The sequence below is a fragment of the Aphis gossypii genome, chromosome 3 (genome assembly GCF_020184175.1).
Source record: "Aphis gossypii isolate Hap1 chromosome 3, ASM2018417v2, whole genome shotgun sequence".
NCBI lineage: Eukaryota > Metazoa > Arthropoda > Insecta > Hemiptera > Aphididae > Aphis > Aphis gossypii.
In genome coordinates this window covers 27534995-27551798 of record NC_065532.1, presented here as the reverse complement: position 1 = coordinate 27551798, position 16804 = coordinate 27534995, and the positions used below count along the sequence as shown (strand labels likewise).

General features: G+C 24.3%; 1 protein-coding gene across 6 annotated transcripts in view; it reads left to right on the top strand.

The window, feature by feature from the left end:
• The window catches only part of LOC114125972 (lipase 3-like), a 31497-nt gene that overhangs the window by 10713 nt on the left and 3980 nt on the right, over positions 1–16804 (top strand). Inside the window, exons 1-3 of one of the 6 annotated variants that reach the window (XM_050205115.1) lie at positions 2919–3014; positions 8564–8640; positions 15699–15825. In XM_050205115.1, the coding sequence (XP_050061072.1) occupies positions 15793–15825 (33 nt within the window). In that variant the 5' untranslated portion in view covers positions 2919–3014; positions 8564–8640; positions 15699–15792. Of the gene's footprint in view, positions 1–2918; positions 3015–8563; positions 8641–9547; positions 9589–9968; positions 10119–15430; positions 15826–16804 lie in introns of those variants that run through there. The other 5 variants (XM_050205116.1, XM_050205112.1, XM_050205114.1 and 2 more) reach the window with 5 other exon arrangements.

The window sequence follows — 16804 nt, the reverse complement described above, 5'->3', positions numbered from 1 at the left end:
GTTGTGTGCCGTAGACGGATGATAATATGTTATATACGATAATATAACGATCTACGGGGGCCTAGGCTGCACTCTGCAGTAATATACCTATTATAATATGCTATACGAAAAAAAAATACTAGTTTTCACGGCTCAGCGGGTGCGGTCGAGTCGAATATACTGCAGAGACACGTTATGTAGGTGCTGGCGACAACTACACTATACGTAGGTACTTATGTATTATTGTAGCGGCCGGGTGGAAATAATAATAGAATACATTTGAGAATACGCTTATCGATGAGAGACTTATTCGAATCACACGACGACGCGCGACTGTAGTGTGCAGATTTCTCGCCGTTCGTCCTAGTTTCGAATACGCGCGATATATCACTACGTCGAAATCGATCGTTCGAACCTATGATATTGATGAACCTATTTATATTATTATAACGATTGTCGGAGGATAATAAGCAATTTATGACCCGATATAACTGAGCGGTTCGTCTGCAAGCTTGTGCTCGCTTTGATATTTTTTTCGCAAATTTATTCAAATACTTATTTATGGAATGCTTATAAATAAACTTAAAGATCACGGTTTGAATTTCTTGAGGTTTATCGTGACACTTATAGTGTTTTATAGAGATATTTTTTTTTCAAATGTGAAGGCCCCTCACTGTGCAATGGATTAACTATCAATGTTTAAACAATGTTTTATTGTAACATCGCAATACGAGTTGCATGGATGCAAAAAAAAAACATTGATGCAACACATAATGCCCTGTTTTTGTTAACAATCAAGAAACAGCATTATCACATCATTTGAAAAATATATGCATTGTTTCAATGCAATTTAAATTTAATGTATTTAAGTAATGTGTATGGAACTATGAGTATGACTTTTTACTGCAAATTATGTAGTGTATATAAATGTTGGTGTATCTTCAAAATTTGCTCGAGTAGTTTTTAAGTTATTAAAATGTTTGTATTAAGTATTAAATGACTAAATGAGTTATTTACAAAAATATATATAATATTCGGTCTATATATACTATCTATTATACTCGGACCTTTATTACGAATTATAAATGTTGATAGATTACTGAAATCGTTAACACATATTAATCCTCATATCTTTCAAGCTAATTATCATAGAACTATTTTGATTTTGAAACTCAAAATTATCCTTTAAATAATATTTACTGTAGAATAGGGTTTTCATATAAACACATAAGTTTATATCTTCACAAGACCCTCTTTAAGTAATAGAAAAAATCTATGCGATATTAAAACAAAAAAAATAAAAATGGTGATCATGTTTGATAAATCACTGTATATAGATGTGTATTCACTATTGATCACACAATAAAGAGGACTATAAATTTATTTAATACTCATAATACCATTAATATATAATATATTATATGGAATATGGATACGTACGTTTTACGAGTTTTACAACTAGGTCTTATCGTAATATTTAACTACGGAGTCGCCTCACAGCTGTGTGTCATCACACAATACGACCCATTGTATCCTAGTGGGACATCCTAATATTTATGTTTGTGTTATCGTTATACATTTTATAATATTGTTGTTAGGTTTGAATTTTAAGATCACGCAACATCTTTATGATCGTTATATTAGGTTTTGTATTCCATTTATAAAATGAAATGAATTTTTGAAGTTTTATAGCAAATAACTCTTTTAATGATGCTAAACAAATGTTATACGTAATATTTAAATTAAGGAATAAGAATTGAAAATCTTTGAACTCTGTATGTGCTCAAACACCTTATTATTATGTATGCATAGTAAAGTAAAATATATATTTATACATTTGTATTAGTCAGATAATATAATGATCGTAGTGATTTAAAACTATGCTGTTTGAGTATTGACTATAAAAATTAGAAAGACAAAAAATTGTTTTATACGATTTAAATAAATAATAGGTAATAAATAAAGCTAACGAAAATATATTTAATTTGTATCAGTATTATAAGCAACGTAAATTCTTTAGAACTGTAACAACATCACAAACTTTTTTGAGATAAGTACTTATAAATTATAATTACCTATATGTATGAAATATAATTTAGAATTTTCTAGATATATTTTAAGAATTATAATATGGCCTTGAGACTTGAAGAAATGTATGTCAAAGTAAAAATGTGTCTAATAATTCCTATAATTTGTTAGAATGATTAAGGGGTTCAATTGGCAAATTTACTGGTACGTTTGAAAAATAAAATTATAAAATTGAATACTGAATAGCTATAAATATGTTATAACGTAGGCCATGTAGTGATTATAATTTGTAGACTGTAGTTGATAATTGAAAACTAATAAAAACTACCTAATAATAATCATAATCATTATTTTATGTGTAATATTTTATCTTATTTATGTTAAAGTAATCATACTTATACAATGAGAAATTTTGTGAACACAGCATTTAAATTATGAAAGAACGGAGTGAAATATTATGATCAACTTATAATTATATGTTATTATAAGTATCAAACTATCAATACATTTATAATTTTATTAATAACTTTATGAGTTATAACTTATAAATTTATTATTTCTATTAAATATTATTGAATAGTATATAATGTAATTTTGATGATTCTATGACAAAAAAAAATGTAAAACAAGCAAAATGGATGCTAATATGAGTTTTAACTAACTTTAGAAACAATAACGAATTTTCATAAAAATATTAAAACATTGAAACGATCCATTTCTAGGATTTGATGTTAAATGCAAAATACAATTTGAATTATATTATGATCTTTATTGTATAAGTAAATAAAGTGTTAATGTATAGTTAAAAGAACCTATAGGTATTTAAGTATTTCTAGTATTGTTATGATTACATCATAGTATTATGATTTATATAACATGATTTGTCACACATATTATTTTTTTTTTTTCAGAAAATTCAATTCATCAATTGTAAGTGAGAATCAAAATTGAACCAATGCAAGTGGTAAAAAAAATATTATCAAAGAACAACAATTCAGAATAAACGAGTAAGTTTATAAAAAAATATGATCATAGAAGTAGAATGAGTTTTGAATATAAGTAAACATTGTTATGCTCAATTTTAAAATACAAGTAATGTTTTACTCGTTAGCTATGGATTTTTATCATATGTTACAGTAATATTTTACACTTGGTAATCGTTTAGGTATATGTTTATTTATACTTCATAACTGTCATAGTTTGTATGATACACATATTATACAGTTATGTAAGTTAAAATGATGTCATGATGATTAAAATTTAAACTATTTGTACATTATTTAGTTTAAAAAAAAAAACATCCGATTTAGATTATTGTATCTTAGTATTATAATATCAACAAAATCGTTGATATAATATAAATCTGTAAGGTATTTAATTTATTATAAAAATATAATATTGAACATTTATGGTCGTAAAATAACACATTATTTTCCAATAAATCATGAATTATTATGATTTTGAAGCCATGTTATTTTTCTTGCCATTAAAATATCGTTTGACAAAGAGACGTAACTTATAAAATAGGCCAAAACTATGATTGGATAATTAAAATTACTTAAACATACGATTGTATTTACAGTTTATTTAAGTCTATTTGTTTTTACTAATGGTAGTAACACTAATCACAAATTAACAACATTTTTTAAAGACAATAAATTTTAACGTTTATTAGTCTATAGTTTTTCATACACGTTTTTATGAGATTTATTGTTTGAACGTATATTTTGTAATATCAAAATATAAAATTATCATTATTGTACAACACGTGGTTTGGTATTATATTGTATGTAAATTAATATAAAACATTTAACCTCGTACCTACTATTTATTAAGCACAAATAATAGTTTATATATGGTAGCAAATAACCATCGTTTTATAGATATAGCTACTGTATTATGTTTTAAAACTTTAAATATTACCTAGTTATCTTATAAATACTGTTTGTGAAGTTCAAACTTTGGACTTAGACGACTATTATATAGTTTTATAAATAATTAATACAATATTTAGGTGAATTTATCGAAGAAATATACTTCTAAACAGTGTTATTAAATTAATCATGTTATATTCTTATATCTTTGTAGAGCATTACATATTATTTGTCTTTTGTTTTATTATTTTTTTTAAACAACTGATTTTTTAAGCTGGTATTATAACTATTATTGTTATTGAGAAATAATTACAAAAGTTTTTATACTTGAAAATAATAATTTAACAACTTACACAACTTTAATTTAACACAATATTCGTTATTCGTCCATATTATATAATATATATTATCCATTATTATATTTAATAACTTGTAGACATTTTTATTTGTGTATTGTTATGAGCTCTAAAATATAGAAAGCATTATTAAGAATGATAAAAAAAAAATGAATAATTCTTTTGATTTTTATGATAATACAAAAATGGAATTATTTAAATGAATGGAATGATACAAAGGCCAACCATTTATTCTATCTTTGTCTTTAAATATTAATTTAATTTACGTAACAATAATTAGATATTAATTGATTTTTATGTTATAAGCGTGTACCTACAATTATTGTAACCGGTAATATATCGTACTATGTGTAAACTATAATCTAAGATATTATCTATTATTGCTAAATTATAGAAATTTGATAGCTGACATTATATTAGTTATAATTGCCCCGTCATTAATATTGAAATAGTGAGTTTAAGATAATTGTGTACCAACAAACTAACCGATAAAACTACATTTTCGTGAATTATAATAAAACTAAATTTACTATAAATTTAAATAAATTATACTCAATTGGTAAAGTTGTTAATGAATAATGATGAATGAATATTTTGGATTTTGTTTCAAATTATGTTTAAGATTACAATAAATAATAATTTTCCAAACCATTGTGTTAATAGATAAATACAATGTGTTAATAAATACATTTTTAAGTTTCGGAGTAATATTTTTCTTTCTTGTTTAGTGCGTTTTGTTTGATCATTTATAAAAAACAATACATTGGCATAACGATTGTTGCTTTATAAATATTATTTTGAATATTTAAACCTCAATTTGAATCATTTTTAAATAACTATCTAATTTATTAATAGTATTTGAAAAGAATGAAATTTTGAACGATCCTAATTAATATTTTTAAGATCTTAAAAGATATAATCAGTGATTTTATTTTTATTAAACTAAAATTTATTTTCCCCATTAATTTAATCTTGTTTAAATTTCGTTAGTATTTGGTTTGGTTCAATGTGTTGTGATTTAAATTTTCTAATATACCTTTCTTTATATTCTATTTTAAAACACTTTTATTTTGAATACCTATTTAATATATAAATATACTTATATATATATAAATCATTTATAATAGAATAATAGTAATTTTACTGTTAATTCACTCTTCAAGAACTACAAAACCTTTAGGCATGTGGTGCTGTATTAATTAATTATTTACGAAACACATCAGAGATTTATTTTTATTTTTTAAAACAAAAACCTTTCTGTGCCTAACAATACTTAATACGTATACGCTATCAAAGTAGGTATCAATAATTAATTATTACTATATTCGTACAGCACAATAGACAATAATGGTATCATGGCTTAAACAATAATAATTATTGAGAAATAAATCAATATTTATTTGAATAATCGCCCTACAACAACTAATACAATCTTATCGATTATAGTTTTGATCATCAAGGGCATACACGAATAAAAACCTCATCTAGTACACTATGATGTAAGAATGCCAATAGATTTAAGTTTGGAGAAGAGTAAAGACATAGATGAAGATATCATTGAAATGTGAAGGACGAATGATAGTAGAATGTATGACTCAAACTATAGATCTGAGTGTGTACTTTTGAAAGATCTTAAAAAGTCTTCTTTAAAGCATTTTTTTTTTGAGTTCAAAGTTAAAAAAAATGATGATTAATCTGTTTCGGTTATACGTTATTCAGTTTTATGATGAAACTAGTTAAATTTACGTTAGCTATAATATAACGACAAACACTATAGCTGATAAAATTATCGACTGAATAAACTATAGTGTAAATACTAAATAATCTTAAACTGATAAATTCATATTAAATATTAAAAACTAGTGATAGAGTGTCTAAAATTTACCCATGTATTTAATCGTTTAATGGGTAATATATTATTATTTTAAATTATATATGGATAATAACACAAAATTAGAATCTAGGATTGTATGCTGTGCTCGGCGTGAATAAAAAATATTAGTAACCTATGCATAAGTCGTTATAATAACATGTACCATTATAAGACGTGTATTATGTAATTCGTAATCCCAATATACAATATAGGTATAATATATAGCGGTTTTCAGTATTTATACACTTAGTAGAACACCATTCAGCTACTATTAAACCGCAATATACATTATGTATAATTTATGTTATGAAATAAGATTGAAATACGTTAATATTAGACACTATGTTATTTTATTTCGTGGTCAAGTTTAATAGGTATATAAAAATGATAAAATCTTTTATTTCGATATAATAATCCACTATAAACTGTAATTCTATAACGTATGATTTTTTTTTGAAAATAATGTTTGTTTATCATTTTAATTGTTAAGCAATTGTTTATATTGCAACTATTGAGCTGTATATTGTATATATATATCGATTTAAAATTAAATATGTATCCTTAAACTAGTACTGTAGGTACTTTATAGTTTATAGGTCACACCTGTTTTCAACAAAATTGATTTTGTTGTAATTCAATATATCTACGTGACTGTGTTTTGGATAATACATATATAATTGGAAATACACAAAAACTTAAAAAAATTATTAAAAAATTAAATTTTAAGTATTTTTGTTTTTAAAAAGTGTATTCATAAAGTTGATACCGTTTTTCCCTTTAAGAAACAAAACCGGGTATAGGAAGTAATCGTACGATACTGTCACCCAACAGTATATTTATTTATTTTAATTCAAATGGACTAAACCTTAAAATATTTTAAAATAAAATAATAAATGTATAATAACAAGTGAATTTTATAGATGAAGAAGAATAGGATAACTGAGTTAACAGTACGGCGAATGAAAATAATAAAAACATAATGCATGCATAAAATGTAAGGATATAATTATGAAAAGATTCAAAGATCGTTTATTCCTAAAGTTACAAAAAGAGAAATAGTCAATTTCTTCCGCTTCATTAGTCTATGTTATTTATCATTATTTGGTTCAATATTTTATAGCTGTAGCAGTTTACTGCTCGAGATTGGTCCATTTGGCAGCAATCCTTATGTGGCCCTTATATTGAGTCCAACTCGTCATATGCTTGTACGATCCGACTTTTATTGCCAACATAGCTCTTCTATATGACTAAATCCGATAGTTTATCGGTATACAATATACATACATATATATATATATGTCGTATTTATATTAGGTGCAATATATAATTATATATATTTTATACTTACGTTTATACTTACACTTGATATAGAAATAATTAAGTAATTATTTAAAATTTAAATATCTCAACATTTGTCCTCATGAGGTTATCAAACCATTATACTTGTTATTTTTAAATATGTTATGTATATATGTAATATGGTAAACTGTATCACTAGCATGGTATATTATATTGTATAGTTGTAACTCTATTAAATCGAAAAAAAATGTATTTTTTTTATAATAGTAATAACGCTTATCTTTGTATTTTTGAAAAACCGTTAATATTCGTTATTATTAACTGTATAGCATTCGTTTCTATAATATTATTATAAGTTGTGACTAATCAAATAGATAACATTTTAATCAGTTTATTTAACTAGCAATGACTAATATTATATCGCCATGAAAATAAATTTATTTATTAATAATATTTACAGACTATATATTTAGATAAATTCAGTGGTCCCTTAAAGTTAAAATACACAATGACAGATAATAGTCAAAACTTTTACGTTTTTTAAACGTATGAATAATATTAATTTACAACCTTAAAGTATGAAATTTATTAATTTTTTCACCTTATGACTAGGGCATCAAACTTAAGTTTCTCCCGAAAATTACGAGATAAGTTGTAAATCGAATTTTTATTGACTCATGGTTAGATTAACGTTTTAACCAGAGATACTTATCAATTTGCACTCTTTTGTTATAATTGCAAATAAATAAATTCCTATGTCACTATTTGATTTTAGACCTGCAGCATGTCAAATAAATAATATAGTATTGAAGAGCTTTCTACAATTTGCTCATTATATATTCAATTGCAAAATGTAATTGTGACAGTCATGTTTTTTGTATTGATTTTATAAGATATAAATTTCTACACCCGTCTATTGATTAAATAAATTTTGTTAATAATAATAATGGTAGGTACTTGAAGTATGTTCGGCTGTAATATGATACCACATTTTGTAAAATGTAAAAATTGTATGAAATAAAAATATGTACATGTATACTGTATAGTACTTATATGTTAAAGTGCAATATATGTGTCTTAAACACGCGAGCCATATCGTAAATGTTAAGGGATATATTGATCTAATACCGTTTTTAATGACGTTTATTTTTTAGGAGAAAGTAAAACAAATATCAAAAAAAAAAGGTTCTCCAATGAAGGATTTGGACCGCATTGTTGTATAGTTATCCGCGTAAGTTTAATTTATATATATTTAACCTTCACCCAAAAAATTGTAAGCCAAATATCAGTCAACCAGGTTGATTTGTGTATGTTATTATAGTATTATGTTCCTCCATAACTGTAGTTTACTTGCTATTACTAAATAATATGTTAAACAGTTCAATATACGAACACTAAATTATGTGTTTACTGCGAATAAAATATTACGATGTAAGTAGGTACTACGTAGTATAAATGCGTATAATAATCGAATGAAATTGTTGATAAAACGAAAACTGAAAAAACAATTCGTATGTGAATATACTAACATATTATTTTATTTTTTTAGTATTTCTATGTTTATCATTTTATTTTGTGTATTTCATACGTTTTATGTATAATAGATTCGGAAAAAATATCGATTATTCCTGATAGGTACTGCTATAATGTTAGTATTATCATTATTACTACTATTATATTATAATTATTTGTAAACTTTACGCAAATCTTATCATCAATATTAACACTTACAATGCAATTATACTATAATATATAGTTTACATGTACATAATATAGCATTATTATTCGTTTTGTTTAAAATCATTTAATTCAAGCAAGATGGTTTATAAGACTGAGTCACTTGTAAGCGAACTAGATTAATTTGTCTTTATTAGATTCTCCACAATTTCTATCACAGTTATAAAATAGGTTTATTAAATAATATTACAAATTAACAATAACATGAAACATATGTTTTTGATGAAAATAGTATAATATTATATTGTATTTATTTGTCTTAGCATTATTGATTGTTGGAGTACTTACCACGTTTTAACGTTTTTACTGATTATAGTTAATTAGAAAAAAAATATATTTTCTAGGATTCACCAAACTATAAAGTTTTTTTGTTCAGAAATATCTCTTGTACTTGATAACAGATTGATGCGTTTAACATGTTAATGAATAAGAAGACAGACAAGTATGTGGATAAGTTATATTATATCTTAAAAAAGTAATGCGAAATTTACCATATAATATTGAATAATTTCACAAAATATAAATTGAATTGGATTTTATATAATAAATTAATAATAATTACTTATTAGAATGATTTAATGGATTTAAACTACATTACCACTATTAATATTATCACTATGCATACATCATTATGTGCAGTGATTTTAGCCGATCAATTTTAGCTTTTATTTAACAGTATACTATAACGTATTAGTCATGATATTGATTATTCATAATATTAATTACAAAAGTGAAATAATTTTATTGTGTTTAATAATTTGTGGTGGAAAATGTATTCATAAAATTATACTAACCTGTGATAAGTCGTTATTTATCTCCGTACTATGGACCTGAAAACTTATCGCACTGGGAGATAACGAATTACACATAGGATGTATAATAAAGAACTTCAACGCATAAAACTGTGTAAGTTCATCATATAAATTCCAATTGGATTACTAAGCTTCAAGCCAATATTATACAATACAGTGGGTACGTACGAACCAAATTTAGTTAAATGAAAAAATAAAAATAAATAATTAAAATTAAAAAAATAATCAAAGATTTGAATGCGCATAATGTCGAACAATATAAAGTTGTAAGTTGTGCAGTATAATATTTTCTTCTCCTTACGAAAAATTAGTGCTTGATTTTTTCTTTTGTTTTACTATAATTTATGTAAGTCTGTGTTTTTAATAACAGTTTTCTTTTTCTCACGTTTATTATTAAATTCCAAAATCTTATCAATATTTGTTAAGCTTATCACTGCTATCGTAACAGTCAAATTATTGATATAAGATAATATAGTTTATTGAAAGTTTCACTTGTAAATCGTACTCTTATTCTTGGTCAGTTTGTTTTGAAATCGAACATACCATATTCTACATATTTATTTTGATTAAATTTAAAATAATATTGTAATATATTTTTTTTAAATCCACATATTATTGTAATATCGCGCAATTGATTACCTGTTCTAATGTAGGTGTCATCTTACATCGAATTTTAATATTGTTGGATAATAAATTACGTAGATTCTTAACATCGACATTTTAAAAAATATACAAATAATTTATTGTTTTTTATAATAAAAAAATTATTTCACGAATTTATAAGATTAACATTTTCATTTGGGCACTAATATTAAAATCAATAACTCTATAAATAGTTTAAAAATCTATATTTCCACTTGGATGTGAAAGAATGTGTTTTACCGTTTTTATTAAAATATGAAACTAGAAAAATACTGTAGAGACCATATTTAATATTCATATTATATCACAACAAATGACTTTTTCTGACTATAAAATTAAACACTAATATTTTTTAAAAGTATGTTTTTGCGAATTCTATGTACTTTTCTTAATAATGAGGAAAAATGATAAAAAAGAAAAGAAAAAAAAATATTTATACAACACAATTTATTTTCACAATCAATTTTCTTTTGTTATTCAAAATCGAATAATCGTATATATTCGAATTGCCTACATAAAATAGGTATCATTTTCAAAATACTTGGTTATTTTTAAGTTATTTATAGGTATTTGAAATATAAAAATTTTTCTAGTTTTAATAAATGTAAAAATTGTATTCTCATAGTCAAAAACACAGAGTATTTAACATCAAATACTTTCCAAGTTGTTATCACTAGAATTAAAAAAAAAATGAGTCGTTGAGTGTAATCTATATAAATTTTTATAGGCGTTTGAACTAATCTGCTCAATGATGAGGTAGAATTTAAATTTACTAATTACTATAATAGGTAGGTATAGCTGAGTAATTACTTGATTTTTAAATATTCAGAAAAATATTTCACTAAGCAATATGCTAAAAATAGCAAAGTGAATATTATTCAAAAAAATTAAAACATATTTTGGATAACATTTCAACCGGTTTATTTCAAACTATACAATTAATTGTATTTCAATTGAGTCATTAGAGTTACTATAATTACAAATTTTACGAATAAATTTCAATTCACATATTTGAGTTGTCAATCCTATAAGTATTATTTCCATTGTTCACTATTTTCAGTATTGGTTGAAATTTTTGAATTATTATAGATATGGTAATTATAATAAACATTGATAGCAGTTATTTTCATAAAAAAATGTGTTATTTTTTTATGTACCATAGGTAAAATTCATGATTAATAGAATAAATGTGAGTGAATATATTTATTAAATCATCCTGTATATATTATATTATTATTTATTGTACATAGAAAGTAATGTAATTAAATAATAAGTAGACTGCAATACTACTTAAATACTATTAATATAGAACGTATTCGATTATAGTAATATTGCAATTGCAGTATTACCTTTTGAACATAATATACATTATTCATTAAGTCAAAAAAACTTAGTACCTATTACAATTAGGTATATTAGTCTGACAAAAATTGCAGATTTTATATTTTTCAAAACACGTTGTATATTACATTATAATAATATATGTAGGCGATTCATGTTTCATCAACTTTATTATCACCGTGCTCAACGATTACATAATAATAATTCAGTCTTTTGATGATGTTAGTCAGTTAAAACTTTAACACTGAAATGCATATTTTAATAAAATATTGACTTGCGATTAGAATTTAGCTTTAAATGTATGTAATACATATAATATATATATATCATTTTTTTCAATATGTTCTGTTAATCTTTTTATTATAGGTAACCATTATTTTATAGTATGATAATATTTTTTTTTCTCACACAGTCCTTATTATAATGATATGAGTAATAACTACATAAATACATTTACTATACATTCATTTACTGCTGAGTAGGTTTAACATGATTTTTTAATTTAAGTTTGAAGTTGCTCAAGTGTCTTCAATAATAGAAAACTTTTTTAGTCTTAACTACCCACAGTCAATGTTACATAGTTTCGCAAAATACTTTCAATAATTGTTATTAATTATTACTATAAATATTTACTTTATAAGTTGTGTAAAAAATAAAAGAAGTTTCATCTAATTTAAAACCAGTAGCACAGTGTATTTATTTGATAATACTTAAGTATCGGAATTTTGATTTCGTGTTGATATTGTTTCATATGATGATTCCTTTAATAATTTACTGTAAATATAGGTACAATCTATGTTTCTTTTGACTATTAAATTTTTATCAACTTCTTTAAATATTAAATTCTGGAAAAAGTTATACTGTAGTTTAGGTAATGATGTTCTTTAAAAATAGTTAGATTTAATATACATTCTTAAAAAAAAAATTCAATCATTTATCGTCAACACATAATGGAATTACTTAATATTATTTAAACTCAAATTTTAACTTTCCCGCTATTTCATTTACTTTAATACAGATGAGTATTTTAATTACTTGATAAATGCATACTTATTATTATATAATGCATACCAATTACCGGTGAATATTAATTATATATTTTGTAATAAATTGATTAAATAAGGAGTTATGTTATTTTGATTGCATCACTTTCGCCGTAAAAATAATCGGTAATTTAAATTGATATCCCCTAAAAAATATTTTCATGATCTATGAATATTATTAAAAACTTTTATTTCTAAAATACCTATTTCGTGAGTTTCGACATCACTGTCATTAATGCAATAATTATTTTAATTTTAATCTTTTCCATAATATTATATTTTCTATGTCAAATTGTACAAAATGTACATAATAATATATTTTGTATATATGTATTTACTTATTATACGTATAATATTACGCCTATACATTGACCTATATGTCTAACATAGTAAGTAAGTTAATAATAGTATGTGGTGCATTAATATAATATTTTAACAAATCTCATTAAATCTCGATGAAACAAATTATTATATATGTTTACCCTAATCGCCTATTTTTTTGTATTTTTAACTACAGCCACACACTTTGTATGCCACTTGTGAATCGTTAAATCTAATGCATATGATTTAATATCACTCAATACAAAATCTAATTACTACAATATAGAATATGTTGACATTGAAATTTTATTTTCGTAAATAAAGATTATTACTATTAAATTTTGCAGATTGCAAACGTACACACTACACATAATAAAATAAGATAATTGTATTTATAATTCAAACGATATAACATTATACACGTATACACGCATATCAATAATTAGTATCTTGTGTTTAGATAACAATTATCACTAAGATTATTAATTTAAAATGAATGTTATCCCAATTTTTGTTTACATTTCATTCCAGAATTTAAAAACTTTAAAATTATTGCTCTAATAGTTAATGACTATTTTCAGTCTTCCAAAAAATCATGGTATAATGACTAGACTCTTACAGTTTCGTGAAAATTTAACTATAGGTACCAAAATAACGTGAAATATATCACCTTATTATAATAATATTTTCTTAAAATATCGAAAAAAAGACAGTAAGTAAACTTGCCATTAATTATTATCTTAATAGCTATCAACTTATAAATTTTTAAAATGTTCAAGCTTATAATAATAGTATAACAGTTACATTTTCTAATAGAATATGGAGAATAAATAATTCAATCAGCAAATTTTGTCTTTAAAAACATGATAAATACACATTTAAAATGAATCAAGTTGGTTATAGAAAAAAATTATTGTCATGAGTGATGTCTAAGATAATATAATATTATGTTGTATTTATGGAAAGGTTAGTTATTTAAAAATGTTTAATTTTTCATGAATATATCAATATAAATTATGATTACTGTTTTATAATATTTTAATATACCTATAATAATAGTATATTATGATTCATGTACCGCTCATAAGTGTATATAGAAAAAAGGGACAATCAATAAGGTTAGATAGTACCTTATAAATTATAACACACAATCTACAGGAATGCCTATTTGTTATACTAACTTTTTTTTTTTATATATAATCCAATTGACTTTCTTTCTCAAAAATATGATGTGTACCTATTATATTCTATTTTTAGATATTACATTTAAATTGATTTATTTACTATATATTATAAGTGTTCAACTTGTTGGAGTGTTGAATGATTCTTATAAAGTTATAAATAATATTTTCGGACAATTATAGTAGATGATTTTTCTTTTCTTAAATCAAACATATATTTGACCTTTGACTCCTTTTTAGCTGCTTTGAAATATTAGTTTATAATATAGTATAAATGTAAAAATGTACAATTAAGTTTACTGGTTTTGGTTGATTTACGTTATTAATTGATTTAAAGTACCTACCACCCCCTCCCCCTTAAAATAAAAAACTTACAAAATCTTTCAGAACGAAATGTAAGTTAAAGTCCATTAATTATAAGCAAGTTCACTCAATTTATAAAAACTATAACTTATATACCTACTTAAAATTTGGTCATGGTAGAAGGTTAGTTATTATTCAAACTTCAACAGTATACGCTATGGAGGTACGGTTAATTTATGATTTCCGGTAATTTATTTACAATTAAAGGGCTTTTACTTAAAATTTGTTCGGGTTCCACGTTAGGTCACTCTCGTATAAACCTTATCAATACAGTCGGTAGATCACAGTTATGATAGATGTACTACTCATCAGAGTACTAGACGTTCATATTATCGTAATATTAAGTAGCGACGTATATAAATAATGTGTATTATCGCTTCCGGAATTCACCGCCGCAGCCTCCGACTCGGTGTGCAATAATATAGATACGGGTGACTCATGCTGCTTAAACACATACGATTACACGCCGATTAAAAACCTCAATAACAATAATATTACCATCCGTGCGTGGCACTGTGACGTACTATCATATTATTGTGCCGATATAGTTTTGATGTATATACAATATACATGGGATGAGAATTCAAGTCGGTATAAGTACTGCAGACGGCCGTTATCGATTTAGTAACGCGGTTGGCTGTGGGAGTTGGCCGTTTATAAATACTGAAGAATCGTTATTGTTTTTAATCCTTAATTTTTTTAGACACGATTCCCATTGATTGCTTTATTATACATATTAAATTATATTTGAAGTATTAATTAATACACTCGCGAAAATTAACTTTGACATTTTGTTCTCGTTCCGGATTTTAATATGATAAACATAAAAAATTCCGTTTCCTTCCTCAGAAATCAACCATCATTCGTTCAGCAGTTATTCGTCAATTTACTGTTGGCGCCGACAATTATTAAGTTGACGACGAACGCTCCAACGTCGTCTGCCATGAACTTGTTCGAAAACAACAGCTTATCCACAGTGAGTATAATACTACCTATATATATTTTTTTTAATATTTTAAAAGCCTGTGTTTTACCTTTTTTGGTAAAAACGAGAAACATTGTATGTATCATCATTACTGCTAAGTACCTATATAGAATAGCAGTAAGATAATGCATTTAAAATATTTTGAAATTGGATATTTTAAAATATATATTTACGAATTAACAAACTTTTCTCTCTGGTGTCAGTTCTTAATTCATGTATAATTCACTTTTAATTCACTTAAATAAAATATTGTTTACTATAGGAAATACTCTATACATAGGTACATCAACAAAGAAACAACGACCTTTTACCTTATTAGGTTTATTACAGTTATAATTTACAAATGGTATTGGTCGTTATACGCTTTGTTAATAACAACAACAGGACACGGTTGTTCAATTGACAATTAACGTACAGTTACAAAGATATTATTAATCAAACAACTGTTTAGATAAGATTTATTAGTCCATTATTATATAACGACGCGCACTTGGACAAACGTTCTGTCACATAACTTTTTCATAATAATATAAGAACATTTTTTAAAAAGTTTTTAATACAGATAGTACAAATAAGTTTAAACTTTAAAGGGAATGCAAACGAATCAAATACAAAATTAATTTTTTTTAAATACTGCCATCAGAAAACTAAATAATGCCCCTTTTTGCGTATCAAATAAGTATACTATACATTCACATGTTCAATATTATAAGCTGTTGCAGCTATTTGAAGAAGCCAAGATTCTTTAAAAGTTTCCATAATCGTGTACAATACACACCATTTCAACTAAATGCAATAATTCAAAATTCATCCTTTTTATCAATTTATATAATAGTCCGTATAAACGCTTAAAACATAAAGAATATCATAATCTATGCCTACAATGATGACCACTTTTCTGAGTTTTGATTTTTTGTAATTTGTTCCATATTATGTTTATTGTATCAATCTGATTTAGATTGTTTATGGC